The sequence below is a fragment of the Pieris rapae genome, chromosome 2 (assembly GCF_905147795.1).
Source record: "Pieris rapae chromosome 2, ilPieRapa1.1, whole genome shotgun sequence".
In the NCBI taxonomy this organism is placed as follows: Eukaryota; Metazoa; Arthropoda; class Insecta; order Lepidoptera; family Pieridae; genus Pieris; species Pieris rapae.
Genome location: NC_059510.1, coordinates 10,810,122 through 10,831,114, shown reverse-complemented (window position 1 = coordinate 10,831,114; position 20,993 = coordinate 10,810,122). Strand labels below are relative to the sequence as shown.

The window sequence follows — 20,993 nt, the reverse complement described above, 5'->3', positions numbered from 1 at the left end:
TTCCCGCCGTAGTAAGAATATTTGCGTAAACGTTGGTACATTTACATTTTTCTTTAAATGTCTGATAAAACCCTAACCATATTTTATCAAAACGTGCGAGGCTTGCGGACAAAAACGAGTGAATTTTGTCGTAATCTACTCTTGTCTACTTTTGATATAGTTCTAATAACGGAATCTTGGTTAAATGATAAGTTTTACGATAGCGAACTCTGCGGGGGTAACTATACTATGTTTCGGCGCGACAGAACAAAAGAAACATCACATAAAAAATATGGGGGAGGATTGTTAATCTATATATCTCGTAAATTGCAGGCATACGAAAGACCTGAATGGAACTGCACTAATGTCGAAACTCTGTGGATAACTATACCCGAGAATTTGCTTGGAGCTAATGATCGGCGTAATCTTCATATCGGATTGGTCTATATACCTCCCGATTCTAAGCAGCCGCAACGACTTATGACGTTTATTTCCTCGTTCAGTCATATAATTGAATCAAACGCAAGTGACAACTTCATAATTGTTGGTGACTTTAATCTTCCTAACATTAATTGGTCTCCCACGGGACCTATTATTTTAAAACAGGGAACGACCCATTTACAAGAAATCTCCGAAGATTTTATAAATAAGTTACATTCTTCTGGCCTAACACAGCATAATTTTATATCCAATATTTGTAATAACGTGTTGGATTTAATATTAAGTAACGTCTCTCTAGATAATACCAGAGCTGATATAGCATTGGTTAAGCCCGATATACATCATCCCTGTTTGAGTATAGATGCAACTGACTTGCTTCTACGCAAAATATCTCCAAAAGTAGATCTGAAGTATAATTTCTACCGCGCTGACTATAATGCTATCAATCAGGAACTAAGCAAGGTCAACTGGACGCAGCTTCTAAATGGAGATACTATTGACGAAGTAACTGCAAAGTTTTACGATATTCTGAATAAGATTATTGTAAATTATGTCCCAATGAGTCGTAATAATTGTAATAATAAGTACCCCGTGTGGTACTCTAAATCTCTCTCCTAAGGCGTTGTGGTCATACTTAAAAAACAAGAGGCAATGTAAATCTGAGTACCCAAGCATGCTAGTTCTTGGCGATGTGTCCTACAAATCGGAGCCTGAGATTTGTGATGGTTTTAACAAATTCTTCAACTCTCCCAGCGATACTTATGATCTACCTGACCTACCCGAGTCAGATGTTATATATAACAACATTCACATAACGGAACATGATGTCTTTAAAGCTATAACAAAATTAAATATAGACAATGGTCCAGGTAGTGACGGAATACCTGCAGTTTTCCTACAAAGATGTAGTAAGGAACTTGCAACACCACTATCATATATCTATAATTTATCCCTTAACACATTCTGCACATTTCCTTTAAAATGGAAAGAAGCACATATCGTTCCAATTCATAAAAAAGGCTCCAAAAACAAAATTGACCACTATAGACCAATCTCAATTCTTAATTCTTTTAGCAAACTGTTCGAAAAACTAGTCCATAATGTTATAAGTCCATTAATCTCTAAACAACTACCGGAACAACAACACGGCTTTACTAAAAATCGTTCAACTATTTCTAACTTAACTATTTTCACTGACTATATACTGCAAGGTATGGATGAGGGAGAACAAATTGATGCTATCTACACGGATATAGAAAAAGCTTTTGATCGTGTTGATCACATTATCCTTTTACATAAGCTTTTCTCCCTGGGAATACGTGGCGATCTTTACAGATGGATAAAGTCATACATAACTAACAGACGACAAGCAACAGTAATATGCGGGTACAAAAGCATGTTCACTAACATCACATCAGGAGTACCCCAAGGGTCAATACTTGGCCCGTTATTATTTAATGCTTATTTATACGATATAAAATACTGCTTTCGCTTTTCCAAACATCTTATGTTCGCGGATGACAAAAAAATATTCTTAAGAATAAAATCTATAGATAACTGCAATCAAATTCAACTAGATCTTAATAGACTAGAAATATATTACAAACAAAATAAACTTACAATAAATATAAACAAATGTAACAAGATAACTTTTTCACGTAAAAACAAAAAAATACAATATATTTACAAAATCAATAACATCCCCATAAAACAAGTAAAATTAGTTAAAGACCTTGGAATATTATTAGATGAAAAAATGGGCCTATCAGAACATATCGATAACATTGTTATGTTATCGATATGCAAAGCAAAGCGTATAAACAGTTAGGGTTTGTCAAGCGGTCATGCAAGACATTTCAAAATATAAATTGCATAAAAACCCTTTATTTTGCATATGTCAGAAGCGTGCTGGAGTACGGAAGTATTATTTGGTCTCCATATTATGTTAAATACAAAAAAGCTGTGGAAAATATACAAAAAAAGTTTATCAAATTTCTTTGTTTCAAAAAATACAAAAGTTTCGATAGTTATTCAGGTTCTTGCTCATATTTTAATTTAGACTCACTAGAATATCGACGGAGTCAGCAAGATTTGTTCTTTTTACATGCTATTCTTAATGGGCGGATAGATAGTCCCTATTTGCTATCATTAATTTCATTTAAAATTCCTCCTGCGTATGCGACAAGATACTCAAAATTGTTCAGTGTGCCTCGTACGAAGTCGAATTACCTGCGTAATTCTCCAATGTTTCGGGTTTTATCGAACTATGACAACCATTGTCAAGACATTGATCTTTTCTTCCACAAAAAGAGAGATGTCAAGAAGTACTTGGAGAAGCGGGAAGACTGATTTTTTTAAATAGTAGTTTTTTTAAGTAGTAGTTTTAAATTCTTAGTATTATTTGTTTTGCTGTTAAATGTCAAATTTCAGTCTTTTAATTTTATTATTATTATTATTTTTTTTTAATGTAAAATTTTAATTTGTTAATCTATGTAATCTGTTTTGGCTTTTTGTATTATATTAGTATTTTGTATAATAATATGTATTAATTAGTAAGCTGTTAGATTACTTTAAATAAATAAATAAATCTTTACACAATAGGGTATGCGGATGACATAGCCATCTTAGCATCGGGGAACTTTGAAAGCATCTTATGTGATCTCATGAGAAGGGCTTTCAGAGTAATTGAGACATGGTGCAATCAGCACGAGCAATCTGTCAATCCATCGAAAACGGAACTAGTGCTATTTACAAACCGGAGAGTTCTTGGACCGCACAAGCTACCGAAACTCTTCAACACTGAACTAACACGAAAAGAAAGCGTTAAGGCTTTAACATTCGCCGATGACTTTGAGGATTTGACCTCTACGACAAAAAATAATTTTCTAACGCCATCTAGTCTAACAAATAGAACTACGTGAACACGAAACCAAACTTTAGGATAAATATAAATATTTATAAATCAATATTGAGCTAGAGAAAACGAGATCCAATCTAACGAGTTCATACTAACATGATTTTTTGACATGTTTAATTCGTTCTGAGGATAAAAACTTTTTAATGTCAGTATTGCTAAAATACCGAAACCGAGTCATCATCATCACCATTATCATTATCATCATTATCAGCTGATGATGGACTCTGAAGGTTGGTACTGGATCTCGAGGGTGGGCAGCAGTAGACATACCGTCATTGAGCTCGTTGTAATCAGCTCAGAGAGACCATACTAGAAATGTGACTATATGAACCTGATGATGGACTCCGAAGGTGGGTACTGGGTCTCGAGGATAGTAAGCAGTAGACATACCGTCATTGAGCTCGTTGTAATCAGCTCAACGAGACGATACTAAAAATGTGACTATATGAACCTGATGATGGACTCCGAAGGTGGGTACTGGGTCTCGAGGATGGTAGCAGTAGACATACAGTCATTGAGCTCGTTGTAATCAGCTCCGCGAGACGATACTCGAAATGTGACTATATGAACCTGATCATGGACTCCGAAGGTGGGTACTGGATCTCGAGGATGGTAAGCAGTAGATATACCGTCATTGAGCTCGTTGTAATCAGCTCAGCGAGACGATACTAGAAATGTGACCATATGAACCTGATGATGGACTCTTCTTTATAATTCACTATTATATATTTATGGGTACCTAAAAATAACAAAAACAACTCAGGTCTCCTCAAAATTAAAACAGAATATAATTAACGTAAATCATAGAAGTTTAAAAAATCTTTACAAGCTTATCTCTTAGATGAATCGGGTAAGACAAATGGGTAGGTTGTAAAAGTGTTTTTTATTTAAATTGTATCATAATCTAAATATTTCGAACAGGTGGGTGTTTCAGTAACGGGAGGACTGTCTCGATTTTTACTATCAGTGGTCAAGACACATATTGAATTTTCAATATTTTTATTTTTTGGTTATTTTTTCGCTTTTTTATCGGATTTCATTTTGATTGCGTCTAAAATATATTGCGGATTTTTTATTTCCAAACTTCTTGTAGGTCGTCGTTCTTGCTGTAGTAAAAAGTCACGTAACCAACAAAGTTTCTATGGAAACTGATTTTTTTCGCGAATTTTGACATTCTGATTTCATTTTTGGGCTTACATATAACATGCTGCACACGTAGGTTTCGGCTTAGTATACCCTTTTTGCAACATCCTGTATATATTACAAAAGAGCCCCAATACGGTCTGTCTACTGTTTACTATCCTGGAGATCCAGTACTCACTTTTAAAAACCGTCATCAGCTACATCTAATATCGTCTCGCTGAGCTGATTACAACGAGCTCAATGACTGTATGTCTACTGCTACCATCCTCGAGACCCAGTACCCACCTTCGGAGTCCATCATCAGGTTCATATAGTCATATTTCTAGTATAGTCTCGCTGAGCTGATTACAACAAGCTAAATGACGGTATGTCTACTGCTTACCATCCTCGAGATCCAATACCCACCTTCGGAGTCCATCATCAGGTTCATATAGTCACATTTCTAGTATCGTCTCGTTGAGCTGATTACAACGAGCTCAATGACGGTATGTCTACTGCTTACCATCCTCGAGATCCAGTACCCACCTTCGGAGTCCATGATCAGGTTCATATAGTCACATTTCGAGTATCGTCTCGCTGAGCTGATTACAACGAGCTCAATGACTGTATGTCTACTGCTACCATCCTCGATACCCAGTACCCACCTTCGGAGTCCATCATCAGGTTCATATCGTCATATTTATAGTATCGTCTCGCTGAGCTGATTACAACAAGCTCAATGACGGTATGTCTACTGCTTACCATCCTCGAGATCCAATACCCACCTTCGGAGTCCATCATCAGGTTCATATAGTCATATTTCTAGTATCGTCTCGCTGAGCTGATTACAACAAGCTCAATGACGGTATGTCTACTGCTTACCATCCTCGAGATCCAATACCCACCTTCGGAGTCCATCATCAGGTTCATATAGTCACATATCTAGTATCGTCTCGCTGAGCTGATTACAACGAGCTCAATGATGGTTTGTCTACTGTTTACCATCCTCGAGAACCAGTACCCACCTTCGGATTCCATCAGGTGTCAGGTTCAGCAACTTATTTTACTTTGTTGTACAAGTTGCACTTGAAACTTGACAGCTCTAAATTTGAGTTTTGTTTGGGTAGGTTACCCAATTACAACTTACAATAATTTCCGAAGTTCATGTCCTCGCCTCACTTGATACTTCTTTTTATATTTTGGCATTTCGAAAAAAATACGCAAATATTTAATTAGTATTGGCTCCGAAACACAAGCGCAGTCCTTCCGTCGCAAAGCGTTGAGGTGGACTGAAGACAAGGGCTCGCGGGTGTGAAATTGCGGGGGGAAGCCCATTGCGCTTGAGTTTATTTACCTTTTATTACTTTCCATGCCCAGGAAACGAGTTAATACAATTTTTTTTTTATCAAAATAATAATATATGCTATATCTAATAATACGTGTAAGATTAAAATAAATCGCATTAACCGTTTTGGAGCGAATTTGTAATTTATGTCTAATCTGTGGTTCGATTGTAATTTTTTTTTGGGTAATTGTTATAGCTTTTATATTTTTTGATTTTATCAATCGATACAGTAGGCTTCAAACCACAATATATATTTTTGTCAAATTCATATGAGCGACAGTTCTTCCAACAATTTAATTTAAACTAGCCCTAGTTGACCGATTTGAACACTGTTCAAGCCTTAAATACTTAGGTGTGATTCTGGACAGTAAACTGCTATGGAACAAACACCTTGAACGTAAACTAAACAAAGCAACGATCGCCTTTTATCAATGCAAAAAGATGCTAGGCGTCAAATGGGGCCTGTCACCCAAAATCACCCTATGGCTATACACTGCCGATGCTAGCTTATGGTGCCCTGGTATGGTGGCCGAGAACAGAACTACAAACGTCAATAACGAAACTTGGGCGCTTCCAAAGGCTCGCTGTATCGGCTACCAGCGGTTGCATGAAAACAACACCAACTGCAGCAATGGAGTTAGCCCTAAAAATTGTACCCCTGGATCTACACATACAGCAGGAGGCAGCATTAGCAGCCATTAGGCTTATGATATTGGATCTATGGGGCAAAAATCCCTATAGCGCACACACAGCGATTCTCAACAGGGCAATAGAGTACCAACCTCTAATAGCCGCGCCATGCGATAGGATCGTTAACCAACATATAATAAACAAGAAATACCAGGTCCAAATGAAAGAAGAGAAATGTGATCGATCGATCCTGAATGAGCTTCGAATATATACTGATGGCTCAAAAACAGGGCGTGGCTCCGGCGCTGGCATATTCTCCTTGGATCTCAACTTTAACACACACTTATCTCTAGGCACGCACAGCTCGATTTTTCAATGCGAATGTGTCGCCCTGACAGAAGCAGCCAGAGTCGTGCAGCGACTAATAGTTAACAACTTTTGCATTAAGTTTGTATCCGACAGTGCGTCTGTGCTGTTGGCACTAGCAAGCAAAACGACAAACAATTTGCTGGTACTAGAATGTCATAAATGCACTGGAGGAAATAGCCCTGACAAACAGGGTTACCCTACAGTGGATTAAAGGACATAGTGGATCTCTTGGCAATGATGCTGGCGATGAACTTGCGAGAAGAGGCTCCGACATATTGCCTGCTGGCCCGTATCCTCTCCTACCCTTGCCCTTCTCGCAGGTGCGAGCATGGATTCGCTAAAGATCAGAAGAACTCCAGCAACAACGCTGGTCACGAAGTGAGGACTGTAGGCAATCCAAAATGGTTATGCCGGCAGCTAACCCAAAAATGACAAAACAACTACTAAGCCTTAACAGAACTAATCTCAGAACAATGATAGGTACAATCACGGGCCATTGTCTTCTCAACAAACATCTTTTTGTCCTAGGCTTGACAGATTGCCCCGTGTACAGAGGCTGTCTCAGCGCAGAGGAAACAGTCACCCACATAGTCCTGGTATGCGAGGCTGTGGCTAAACAACGTACAGAAATCCTCAAAACAGTGAGGTCGCTCCGAGAAGCCTGCGAAGTGCCCAGGAAGCTTCTGTGCTTCTGGAAGGAGTTAGGCTGGCTTAGTTAGCCAGGACTTCACGCACAACGGACCTGCTAAGAGTCTAATTGCAGAAACGGAGTCTCTACATACTACATACAGTCCCAAAAATTTTTTGTATTGCATCAAAATATACAGGGAATTAAAAATAAAGAGTTAGAAATAGAAATATTCTTGAATAGCCAAAAAATAGACTTTTTGTGCATAACAGAGCACTGGCTAAAAAAATGTGAAGTTTTGTTTAATTTTTGTAACCACAGGGTTGGTAGTGTGTTCTGCAGAGAAAATGTAATGCATGGTGGCTCCTTAATCCTAATTAATAAAAAACTGGAGCAATTCATTGTTGTATATCTATATTGTCCTCCATCAGCTGTCTATAATAATGTTGAAAATGTATTAGAGGAGATATTGTGTAAATTAGTAAAGTGTAATAAAGGGCTAATTGTGTGCGGGGACTTCAATGTCAATTTACTTTTTGTCATTCTAATGTACGCATACTTAGTCTTTTTCGTTCTTACAATTTAATAAACCAATTTCATTCACCGACAAGAATAACAGCCAGCACTGCAACTTGCATAGATAATATATATAGTGACATAGCCCCTTTAAATGTTTGTATTTTCAATAGATTTAAATCTGATCACACTGGTCAATGGTTTGAATTCCAATTAAGGCAACAAAAACCATGTAACAAGAAAATTTTGATAACTTCTATTACAAATGACCATTTGGGCAGATTTAAGGAAGCATTGGTGTATAGAATGCCATTTCTGTGTGACAACTCATCCCCTAATAATTTATACAGTGCTTTTTTTGGATCATTTATTGATGAATTCAAGAAAGTATTCACTCAAAAGACTTTATTGGTCTCTGAGAAAGCAAGATTCTGTGACTGGGCAAATGAGGAGTTACATAGAAAAAGGTTAAAATTATATGAAATGTATGATGAAAAAGAATATAACACCAGTGAGGAATTTAGGGAAAATGTTAAGTTGTTTTCTAATAATTTCAAAAAAGATTGCAAAATTGCAAAATCACAATATTTAAGTTCAAAAATAAAAAATAGCATGGATAAAGTAAAAGCTACCTGGAAAGTAATAAATGAGGAATCCGGTAAAGCGTCTGACAAACGAACCGAATATAAATTAAAAGTAAAAGGGAAATTAATAAAATTGGACTCAGAGGTGGCTTCTACTTTTGAAGAGTTTTTTACAAATGTACCACTCAGTACGACCAAGTCCCTGGATTCTTCACCTGCTGCTGCGATGTCATTACTAGAAAAGTGTGTACCTAAATGTAATATTAAATTTCATTTTAAACATTGTAATGATATCGTAAAAACCTTTAAGCTTATTAATTTAAAAAAAAGTAAAGATATATGGGGTATGTCAACAGTAATTTTAAATTCCGTTATTGATGTAATAAGCTCTGAATTGTCTATTATTTTTAACAGATGTATCGATTGTGGAGTCTTTCCGGACGAAATGAAATTCAGTAAAGTGAGTCTGATCCGTGAAACAGGTCTGAAACCTGTTTCAGTGCTCCTCGCGTTGAGCAAAGTTTTTGAAAAGATAATGCTAGACCATTCTTTACATTTTAATAAAAATAAACTCCTACATACTAAACAGTATGGTTTTACTAAGGGTCGCTCCACAATCGATGCCGGTGTGAAGTTGATTTCGGACATATATAAAGCCTGGGAAGAATCATATGATGGAGTCGGCGTCTTTTGTGACCTGTCAAAGGCCTTTGACTGTGTTCATCCAGATATACTAGTTGGAAAGCTTCAACACTATGGCGTTGATGCCAAAGCTTCCAGCCTGATGAATTCATATTTAAAGGGAAGGATCCAAAAAGTGCATATCAATGGAGTCACCTCTCCGGGTTTGCAGGTGTCAATCGGCGTCCCCCAAGGATCGATTCTCGGACCTTTCTTATTTCTTATTTATATAAACGACCTCCCATTCTTTGTCAACGAAGTTCATGAGATGGTATTGTTTGCTGATGACACTTCACTTTTATTTAAAGTGAATAGGAAAAACATATTATTGAACGATGTAAACAATTCCATCTCTAGTATAGTTAACTGGTTTAATGTGAATAACTTACTGCTTAAAGAAAAAAGAATAAAACAAAATGTATTAGATTTACAACTAATAACGTAAAGCGAGATATTGGTAACCTGAAAGTTAAGGGCAGTGAACTAAACTTTGTTGACAAAACTGTTTTCCTAGGCATAACAATAGATAGTAAACTCCAGTGGGGCCCACACATAGAGACTCTTTCGAATAGGCTGAGCTCTGCAGCATATGCAGTAAAGAAAACTACTTTCACAGCGTTATGTCGTACGGTATTCTACTGTGGGGTTCAATCCATATTTGTGTTGCAGAAGCGGGCTGTTCGGGGTATTTGTTGTGTTTCCCCGAGGGAGTCGGTACAGAATAGATTTAAGGAACTAAATGTTATAACATTATCCGGTCAATATATTCTTGAAGCCTTGTTGTATGTACAAAAAAACTTAAACGATTTTAAAACAAATGGTGACTTTCACCAGTATAATACGCGTAATAGAACTAATTTGAGTGTGCGACCAACCAGGCCGCACACTCAAAAGATAAACCACTCCTTATATGGAAATTGTATTCGTTTTTACAACAAACTCCCAAGCGAAATTAGAGAACTGTCACTAAATATATTCAAAGTCCTTGTTAAAAGTAAATTAATTAATAAAGCCTTTTATAAATGTGACGAATACCTAAATGATCCTAATCCTTGGGATTGATTTGCTCCAGTTCAAACAATTTGTATTAAAATCTTGGCGATTGAATAGAGTGGCGGAAAGTTTCTTGCCAGTTCTTCTTACCAGCTCTACGCCCTTGACTTGCGAACTGGTGGTAAATGTAAATTTACGATTAATTTAATTTGTTTTTCTTGACGTTCATAAGTGTACATGTTTACCTAAATGAATAAAGATATTACGACCAAGACTATGACTATAATATTTCCATTTACCTAATTAATAAAAAACACCGTGTAGTAAATTTGTTTGAGTGAAGCTATAAAATATTTTTTTTAATAATATCTTAAATTTGTACAAGTACAATTTCTAGACTAAATGTCAAGGTTGAACAAATCTAAAAGATTCGACTGATCTTTGCTTGTAAGGCTTTTCTTTGTAAAAAAATTTAATCGATTTGTTAAACAAGGTGTTTGATATCATAATTGTATCAAGAAAATTTTGGATATAATAAAATATACTTTTATTCAAAATTTTATTACGATCATATGTTACAATGTCGAATATTTATGAATATGATCACTTAATTTTGTTCTGTATCCAAGCGTAGTTACCAGGGACTGAAGTAAATACATCTGGATAGTTTGTGGCGCAGGGAACTCCCCAGGACACGATTCCTATTTGAAGATATTTGTCATCCTCTTCAATAACAAGGGGCCCACCATTATCACCCTGCAAGAGGAATTTAATAACAATTAAAGTGTAACTACAAGCGTGAATTTGATCGGTCTTCTAATCCTAGAGCATGTCGCTCATTATCGGATCTAAAAAATCCCGATCCTTCTTCTTCAAGCTCTTTTAGCGTCAGAAATATTATTTGTGAATAACTTCTTCCTCTCATTCACGTCCACGTACTTTTTGAAATTAACAATATTATCAAAAAAGGATATAATGTGGTACTTTACTTACATTGCATACGCCTTGGCCGGGGGGACGCCTAGCGCAGAGTTGTCCATCATCCAGGGGCAAACCCCGCCGAACAGACGCGCGTAGTGTTAATCTTTCAGTACACTTCTTATTACTCATAGTTCGGAAGTACAACATTTGAAGATCGTTCGGATAAATGTTGTCGCTCTGTAAAATTAATCGATTATTAGTATGGAAGAAATATGATATATTAAGAACGTATTAAACGCGTTCAAATTATGTATATTCTTCAAAAGTTCAGATTTTGTCTCTTTTTACAGTTAATATTTGAATATAAATTTGATATATTTTTAAGAAGACGGTTGAACAAAATATTTTCTCGGTTTTATCGACAACTTTTTGAGGCATGACGTTTTCAGCCAACTGAAATGCTTAAGATCGCTTCAAGATGGCCTCTATCACATCCTTTACATACATTACATTTGTAGAAAATCACCCTTTTTTCATCTTTAACCACTTCCTTAAAAACAAAATTATCACTAACATTTCAAAACTCACATTACATTCACTTCCTTAAGATCGCAAAGAAAATCTTGTCAACCTGTTCTATGCTGATACAGAAAATATTCCTATTGTGCAAAAATAAAATTTAAATATAAATTTGCGTTATGTAGAAATCATAAAGTTAAATGCAGTTTCCATGTGAAAAGGAAGAGCCTGTTTGTTCACAACAAAGAGAATCCTAGTATTGGGACAGTGAGTGCACTGTAATAATTAAACAATAATTTAGACAAACAAAAAACAAAAAAACAAAAAATACAATAATTATATTGTTATATAAGTAAGTTTTCTTTCTTTCAGTCTTTCTTTTTTTTTCAGATGTGGCCATTTTGATGTTAGCATTTTCAGGATGTTTCAGAGTGAGTGAGTGAGAGCGTGCGTTTATTAGTATATCTTTATATATATAATTCTTCTGTGAGAGTGTATGTCACTGAACTTCTCTCAAACGACTAGACCGATTTTGACGAAATTTTTTGTGTGTGTTCAAGGGGATCTGGGAATGGTTTAGATTCACAATTTTGTCCGCTGGACAATGTTTTTTTAATTAATTTTTAATTTATTAGTAGTTGTTGATTTTGGAATGTTTTACATTGGATCCGACAGACGGCGCTATCATCGCAGTGTCAAATTTTAAATAATATTCGAATTTTAATTTTAGTCTGTCCCGATAGTTAGCGCTGCGATCAAATTAAAAAAAGTTTTGTTATCATTGTGTTATTGTAGACCATGTGCTGAATCGTTAGATATTGTCATAACATTTGAATAATAATTTTCATCAAAATGGTCCAGAATGTTTTAGCTTATTAAAAAAAGTTTGAAATTTTCGAATTAAAGACGTGTAGACAGGACAACGTCTGTCGGGTCCGCTAGTGTACTTATAATTCTCAAGTGCAATCAAATAGAGAGAACAGTGTGACTAATGACTCAGTTTATACACTACGGCGTATTCGATCCGATCCCTAAGCGCGAACCAATGTGTATGATTACTAGGCCGAAAGGCGTTTGTGTTCCATATGCCCGAAGAAATACTAGTTGTCTCTTGTCGGAAGTTGGATATGACAAAATATATAATATACTCACGATGGTTACTTTTCCCCAACCGGTCAAAAGACATTTCGTTCCAGAGGGTACCTGTTGTTTGAACAACTCGACTGGTTGAACATTGTCCTTGTATTGGATGTTGCCTTCGATTTGTACGACGCCTACGTCATTCTTCATAGTGGCTTTTGAAAAATTCTCATGAGGCACCAATTGCTTAATCTTGTAACGGTCGCCACCTTTGGTGACCTTGTGACTGCCAACAACTATAGACATCTTGTCAGCTTGTTTCCTATAAGTTATTTTAAGTATATCAATAACACATCATAAAAGTTCTTCGTTCCACATTAAATAATAACTTTTACAAAATTTAAACTATTAAAAAATTTTACTCACTGAACAATGCAATGCGCGGCAGTTAGGACGTACTGTTGACTTATAATAGAACCTCCGCAAGTGTGCCATTCTTTCTCTCCATTATGGGAACGTATAGAGACTTGGTACTTAGCCATGCCTGGAGTGGCATCTTCGCCACCTATTATTCGGCTGTCTCCATCTATAGCTTCCGAAATGTTCACTTCGCCTATGAAAATACTTCATTTTATTGGGTTACATGATTTTATTAGGTTTGTGCTCATAAATCTGAGTTGCAATTATTTTATTGCAGACTTATTTGAAAACTATGGTATCTTCTTGTTTAAAATTAATGTAATGAATATGATTCTTTTGGATCGACGAAATCTGCACAATATTGCGTATAAAAAATATATAATAAAAAAAATATCTTACCAAAGAGTCCTTGGGACAAGAGAATTAATATTCCAAAATGAAAAAACATTTTTATTGCAGTCCTGTCCTGAATGTAACATTTCTTATTTTCAGCGACATATTTATACTAAATTTTAAACATGAAAAAATTACCAGAAACATACTTTTTTGGTAAGCACGGCAATAACTTTAAAAAAATATAATTAATTTTGGTGTTGAGTTTCAGTTTAGAAATATCTAAACGTTGTTCTATAACTTGTACCTATGTTTGTCACTTAATGGAAATTGCAAAATTTTGAAGAATGAAAGGAAGTAAAAGCTAATTTCACAAGTAAATAAAAAAATAACCTTAGTTTTATGTTCAAGCATGATTGGGCAAGAAGCAGTTGATCGCTATCAATATCCGCTATTTCGATCATCGAGCAACCTCCTCCTCCCTGGGAAGAACTAGGTAGAACTTGTTTTGAGGCGCAGCATATTCGTCCCCTGCCTTGGTATGTAGAAGCAGGTACTAAGATCGAAGTTTTAAGACGTTTTTGACGCGGACTGGCCGGGGTTTTGCATAGACTAGTGTTAGATACATACATCACCTTGATGGCTGGAAATCTTCCACAGTCCCTTTCACAAGGCATTTTCTTTTGCGAACTCGCGAATTGTGGAATCGACTACCGGCCGGGGTCTTCTCTGAGAGATACGATCTCCAACAATTCAAAATTCGAGCGTACTCCTCCCATAAAGGCGGGCAACGCACCCACTAAAAATGGAGTGTCTATGCGCTGCGATTACTGCCTTTTTTGGGCGTCCCGCAGGCTCGTTTGCCCCCCTAATATATAAAAAAAAGACTATATAACCCGGCTGATGTTTTTTAAATGTGCAAACATTTTCACGAGATAAACATTACTCGAACTTTTCATTATAATTAACTTCCTTGGATTTTTCCATAGCAATTAGTATTTTAATTGTATTCAAAAGTGATAACAATTATTTTAATTAAAATATCGTCATTACTTTTTAATTGGAAACATAAAGTAGATAAGAATGTAAGGGGGTAATGTTAAATAAGTACATCTAGTATCGCTATGCGTTGCGAAGACTCGAACAAATAGTCAGTGTAATATGGCGGGTAAAGTAAAATTTTTGTGATAATTAATTAAAAGGAAGGTAACCACGGCGAAAGGTCGAAGGAGACCTTTAAAGAATATAGGTCTATATCCACAGGCGACGAACATTTTACAACTAACATTTGGGATATAATTCAATTAAACACAACCTCCTAGCCAGAGTCCCCCAAGGATCAATTCTTGGTTCCCAGCTCTTTTTACTATACCTTAATGATATACCCATACAAACCCGCACCAACGACGACGATACGGCTTCCTTTACTTCTTCCAAAGACCCGGATTTGATAATAAGTCGCCTCCAACTTTCACTTGATTTATTGACAACCTTTTCAAGAAGTGGAAATTAAAAATTAACGCCTCTAAAATTTTTAATTATGTTTTCCGGGACTAGGTCGCTGCCATCTCGTACCCTCAACATTGAAGGATATGCGATTTCATGGAGTCGCTCTGTTAAGTACTTGGGTGTCATATTGGGTGGACAATAAACTCAACTGGACCCTTAACACGCAACACATTAGGCTCAAGAGCATGAAGGCTTTGAATGCACTGAGCCCCATCCTTGATAGAAGATCGTGCCTCAGTAGCAAAACTAAGCTAAGTGTATATCGCACCTTAGTACGACCATGCATAACCTATGCCTGCCCAGTATGGAGCAGTACGTGCCCTACTAACTTAAACAGCTTACAATCTGTCCAAAATAAAGCATTAAAATATGCATTTAATACTCCGTTTCAAACAAACCTCCTAAATCTTCATATAAATATTAAGTTTCCCACTATTTACGAGTTTATATACAAACTATCTAAGAAATTCTATTCACTTAACAACCGACCCAGTAAAAATAAATATATTAATAACCTTTGTAAAACGCGGAAGAAAATTTTATCTTACATCTATAAATACAACAGATACAAATTACCCCATCACTTGTTTCTTGAGTGCGATGAATAACAGGCCCGCGCAGGTGCGTGAGTATTGGTCATCGCGTCGCGCGCGACCTCCGGTCTTATTATCAAGTGATATAGAGCCGGAATGCGCGTGCGTCGCGTTATCGATGCTCGCGCTAGCCTTAGCGCTTGACCGTTCCTATTGTGATTGCCTGCCGTCCACTCTTTTGGTCTCGGTGCTACCCTATTTATATTTTTAGTTATATTAATTATTTAGTTAAATCTACATATGTCTAAAATTGCAAATCTCATCTAAAGATTGCATAGTTCCCAGTTTACCTCATTATTGATATTAAACTTCTAAAAATTATAACTTTAGTTTTTATCTGTTTTTTCTTATAAGTTTTTAAAAAGAGCAATACGGCTTTAAAAAAAAACGTGTTTAGTTAGAAGTTTGTTTCATTCCAGGAAATAATGTACACTGGACATGTAGCACTTTTAATTGTTATTGAACATTGAATAAAGAATTTTTGAAATTTTAATCAATCACAACACAACTAACAACATTTGAAAAGTAAATTAAGGTATATGTAAATGAAACAAGGCTTTATTATTTTATGAAGAAGGTAATATCCCGGTTGAAGTCTTAAATGAATCGCAAAGTACGACCTCTGAGGGCTCTTACTTAATTAGATCACCTACGCTTAATCTGCTTATTTGTTAAGTGAAGTAAAGATTTTTATTGAGACTTTATTGGTCTCTGAGAAAGCAAGATTCTGTGACTGGGATTTATTTCTCAATCAACATACATTGTTATTATGGAAGAGCTAAAAAAGTCATTGATCTATGTGTCAGTAATGGTGTCCTCCAAAATGGATGAGTTCCAGCAGCGGCTTCTAGCAGCACAGGAAAGGTCTCCGTCCCTCTTAAGACTTATTGGCTTCCATGGTGTTCTTAATCCAAGTGGCATATTTGCTGGTTCTCGTATAGATATCAGGTCGGGCTTTAGCACACTACACACACACAGCATTTAGCACACAGAATGTTCCAGGAGAAAACACCACAAGATTTATTGTTGCACACTAATGATGCACCAGAATCACCCTGAAACCATGTTTAGTTATCTCACTAGTGCAAAAAAACTGTATTCAGTTTTTTAAATATGTATTCATAATTATAATATAAAAATAAAATAAACAAGTAAAAAAATACCTAGTTTTACTTGTTTATTTTTTATCGTTGGGCAATGCTTACAAATTCGATTCGAATACGTTATTGGAGCCTTATTATGGATACAACGATTTCCTTACAAGTAATGTTGTAGTGAAAATTAAAATTCACTACAATCTTCGGTTAAAGTGTGCAAATTAAGGTCGGACAGACTTTCTTTGACATAGGCAACAAATTACTAAAATCAACAAATTGCAGTGCAACTATTAAGAAAAGTAAAGAAGACATTAACAATTACTTACTTTGACAAGCACCTTCTTTGACCTTATTAAAAGTGCATATGTGGTTAGGAGTAATAGGGTATGTATTTTCAAATTGTCGCAAATCAAAATTATATTTACATGCGTTTTCCGATATAATTTTCACGTCCAACATTTGTAATTTGTCAGGAAGGTTCTTCCTGTTTTGCTGTAAAGTGGTTTTATATTAATACACTGAGAACTTACTCGTGCAAGTACCTACTAAACACATTGCGTGTGCATTCAAGTAGGTAAGTAAAACTAGACACCTATTTATCAGTAATAAATACTACAAACACCTGTTACGTAGCCCTATACCATGGAATCTGCATTTCGCAATATATAAAGAATCACTCGTGCCGCACATTACGTGGTATCAGCAATTGTAGCCTCTTCGTCATCTTCTTCAATTTCCTTACTTTAGGTTCTTTAGCCTTAATGTTAATTGTAATTTTATTTCTAAATAAATTAGTTTAAAACATTTGTTTTTTTTTAACCTTAGGCAATGGCCTTCGTAATTCACCTTTCACATAAAAATGTTTTTGCTGTTTCAACAAAATGATTCACCTCTAGATCAACGTGATATCTACAGGAATTAAATACATTTGATAATTCTGGCAACGAGTATGAAGTTTTGCAGCATCACTAGTCTTGAGAAACAGATAATAGAGACTCTCCTATATATTAAGAACCTCAAGGCAGTCTGCTAAAGTGTAAAACATAATCCTACTTATAAAACTGTTTTTGTATAATAAATTAAGTGTTGATTCATATTCTACACATACTCATAATGTAAAGATTAACTAAAAAAATAAGAACTTATAATATTATAATTATAAAATACACTAAGCTAACATTATAGAGACAAAAACTGTTAGAAGTGCTAAACACATAACTCCAAAATGAACTTAACTTGCCTTTGATTTAAAATTGCAAATGTTAACTTAAAATATGAAACTGTCACTTTATATTTAAATCAGAAATATTACAATACTTGCAAACCGTCTCAGTTTTCAATTCCAAGAATTAGAATCAGAAGCATGCTAGATAAATATTCTTCTGCGATGGCTGATGAAAGATCATCAACTTTCTCGCACCGCAGAATGTTAGGAAGGTGATTAAATATTCTTACGGCCATGGCGTAGCAATTTTTAGAATATAGCGTGGTGCAACATGCAGGCACCCGCAGCCGAGTTGGATCCCTCGGTATATGCAAGGAAGTTTCTTTAAATGTTTGAAATAATTTTGGATGCCTCTTTACAGTCATGACCGCTTCAACGATATACAAACTCGGTACTGTCAGAATACCGAGTTCGTGAAAAAGCGGTCTACAGCTCGTAAGAGGTCCAACGGCCATAATAGCCCTGATTCATTTTTTCTGAGTAATAAAAACTTTACTCAGTTATGGAATAAAACTTGTAGTTGCAATTATAAAAGCCAACCCATTCACCAATCATTACCAAACATCACAATATACTGACTGATAATTTCCAATTAAATAATGTACTAGCATTTATAAGCAGCTGTTATTCCAACGCCACTTTCAAAAACATTGTCAAAATCATTCATTCAAAAATAATCATAATTTAAGAATTTTTATACAGGGAAAATTTAAACAAACAAGATTTTCTCGTATTATATAAAATTTACACTTTCATAGGATTATTATGTTTACTTTTCCCTATAGCCAAAGATTTTTAAAATATAAAAGAACGTTGTTTTTCCTTGGCATTCTTGGCATTTTTTGAATACTGAAATAGATTTGATACTCAGGAGTTACTTTCTTAAATGGTTCTGTGAAATAAGAAAATCGGCCTTTGTCGAAAGATACAAATTTTACTTACGGTAGTGTATCCCCATCCAGCTAATTTACACTTTTCTCCTGGTTCGGGGTCCTCGGTTGCTATTTCGATAGGTTTAACTTTGTCTGTAAATTTAATCTTCTCAGCAGTTTTCAATAGAGCAATATCATTCTTATTTGGTTTGGAGGTGTATTTTGGATGGACTAAGATTTTGTCAATTTTATATCTAGTGCCTCCCTCACTGAGTAAGTTGGATCCCGCCATAATGACCATGTCACTTGGAGATTTACTGAAACATTTTTGAAGTGTAACTTCTTTATCGACGTATGGGAGAAATTTTGTAAGAAAACGTCACGTTTTTCGGTTACGCGCCATGTCACTTTTTTTATCAAAGTTTAGTATAGTGACGTAAAGAATATAATGTAATATATGATAATAATAACAACAATACATTAGTTTTGAAGTTTGGTTTGAAATAAGAATAACAATATATTAATTTAAAAGTGATAAAATAAAAAGACTTGTTCAACTTTAAGTGAATTTACAAGAAAAGTGATAGTGATTATACATTTCGTTTTATAAATTTAACACGTATGAGCATTATTTTAATATTTATTTGAGGTTAACCTCACTTTTTGATTGTAAGTATCAGTGAATGTATATAAATCTGTTGCAAGTATTAATAAATATGACTGAAAAAATTGTTTTTCTTATGGCTTAAGCCTTATCTAATCTCTGTCTTCTTTGCCGATGAGTAGGGATGCCTACAAGTTCGAATTGATTGACGTGGAATAATACCTAGATGATCTTATGTTCCAAAATAATCGTATTTTATTTATTTTATTTTACCCCATTTTCGTGAAGTTGCAAATAGTAGAAAAATGATATGTCGTACCCAAGAACGATATAACTATTGCATGTGAAGACTATTTTGGTACACAAGCGATTGAATAAAAATCAAGGGCTTACCATAAAAGTAAATAAAATGCTACTTACTCAGTCACACAATGCGCAGCAATGAGGACCCATCTGTCAGCAATTATGGCACCGCCACAGTTATGAGCGAAGTCGCGCTTCGTTAGCTGCAGAGATATTTGGTAGGGAAGGGCACCGTCTGGCGCATCTGAACCACCCACGACTCGACCGGATGCGTCGCCAGAATCAACTTCTGAGTCCTTAATGGTTTTCAGTTCTGCGGCTTTACAAATAATGATAAAATTTTGTTGTTATGCCGGGGGAAGACAAAGCTTTCAAATCAGAAGTGGGATTAGATTTCGCTCACAAAAAAGCCTTGTAGACAGGTAAACAACCATTAGGCTTAAAGACATTTATTCTCATAATAGACATCAGTCACTTAAATGAGAACACTTACACGCTAACGTAACAATTTGAAAAAAAAAACTTGGTAGAACTTGGATGAAATTTCAATTCCGTAGATTGGGATCACTCAATAGATGGTCTTTTAATCTTAATTTGAATATTGCTAGACTGCCTGCACATTTTATATTTTGTGGGAGTCTATTACACCCCAACGCTCAATGTTTTTTTACCGTAATTGGTTCTTTACTTAGGTAGAATTCAATTATGAGGGCGAAGTTTTCTGCGCTTTTGATTATTATTATTTTAGTGAAAGTAATATTAGTGTGTATGTAGTCATTTGAAATGTTGTAGATTAATAAGCTGTTATTGTATTGAAATAACTGTTTTATACTCATAACTTTTGTTTATGTGTAGATTTCTTGTATAGAAGTTAAGTATGGGTAATGAAAAAGCAATTTAATTACTTTATTTTCAGCAATTTGAAGATGTAAATTTGTTAGTTTTAGTTGCGGCTCCCCAAATAAGTTAAAGAACGTGTGATTTTTCCAAGAATTATAAATAAGAAGACGGATTTTACGAGGAAGGCGCCGAACTATGTGTCTACGGGAACCTCTTAGAGAAGATAATTTAGTTATTTAATGATTTATGTGCGTTGTCCATGTTGTTATTGTAAATGTATAATCCAAGATATTTTCGCTTTTCTTTTCAATTAGAGGTACATTATTAAGGTGTTGAATGTCATTTCAATAAATTAAAAACAATAATAATACGCCGCAAAAAGCAACTAACGCCGACTTAACAAAATATGGTCCTGTTTCTAGCCACGAATGTTAAGTCTACCCGCAAATTCCATAACCGAAACTCTGATAGG

The 20,993-nt window shown here is 35.3% G+C and overlaps 2 protein-coding genes across 2 annotated transcripts; both read right to left on the bottom strand.

The window, feature by feature from the left end:
• Nucleotides 1-10,756: 10,756 nt before the first annotated feature.
• LOC123689806 (chymotrypsin-2-like) lies at nucleotides 10,757-13,654 on the bottom strand. The gene is made up of 5 exons (XM_045631434.1): nucleotides 13,545-13,654; nucleotides 13,152-13,338; nucleotides 12,798-13,047; nucleotides 11,199-11,363; nucleotides 10,757-10,961 (listed from the first exon to the last, which is right to left on the bottom strand). Exons 1-5 carry the CDS (start codon nucleotides 13,591-13,593, stop codon nucleotides 10,809-10,811), a joined length of 804 nt encoding a protein of 267 aa, XP_045487390.1. The 5' UTR covers nucleotides 13,594-13,654; the 3' UTR covers nucleotides 10,757-10,808.
• Nucleotides 13,655-16,995: 3,341 nt separating this feature from the next.
• LOC123690080 (chymotrypsin-2-like) lies at nucleotides 16,996-20,140 on the bottom strand. Its single transcript, XM_045632763.1, has 4 exons — nucleotides 20,113-20,140; nucleotides 19,799-19,994; nucleotides 18,845-19,091; nucleotides 16,996-17,169 (listed from the first exon to the last, which is right to left on the bottom strand). The coding sequence occupies exons 1-4, from the start codon at nucleotides 20,138-20,140 to the stop codon at nucleotides 16,996-16,998; spliced, it is 645 nt and encodes a 214-aa protein (XP_045488719.1).
• Nucleotides 20,141-20,993: the final 853 nt, after the last annotated feature.

Bases quoted from the DNA above. Each gene is read 5' to 3' on its own strand.
- LOC123690080 (XM_045632763.1), bottom strand. From the start codon at position 20,140: ATGAGAATAAATGTCTTTAAGCCTAATG. The intron at 19,995-20,112 runs GTTGTTTACCTG...GTAAAGCCGCAG, and splicing joins AAATGTCTTTAAGCCTAATG to AACTGAAAACCATTAAGGAC. The intron at 17,170-18,844 runs GTAAGTAAAATT...ACCACTTTACAG, and splicing joins CTGGATGGGGATACACTACC to CAAAACAGGAAGAACCTTCC.
- LOC123689806 (XM_045631434.1), bottom strand. From the start codon at position 13,593: ATGTTTTTTCATTTTGGAATATTAATTCTCTTGTCCCAAGGACTCTTT. The intron at 11,364-12,797 runs GTGAGTATATTA...TTAATTTTACAG, and splicing joins GTTGGGGAAAAGTAACCATC to AGCGACAACATTTATCCGAA. The intron at 10,962-11,198 runs GTAAGTAAAGTA...TTCCTCTTGCAG, and splicing joins CCGGCCAAGGCGTATGCAAT to GGTGATAATGGTGGGCCCCT.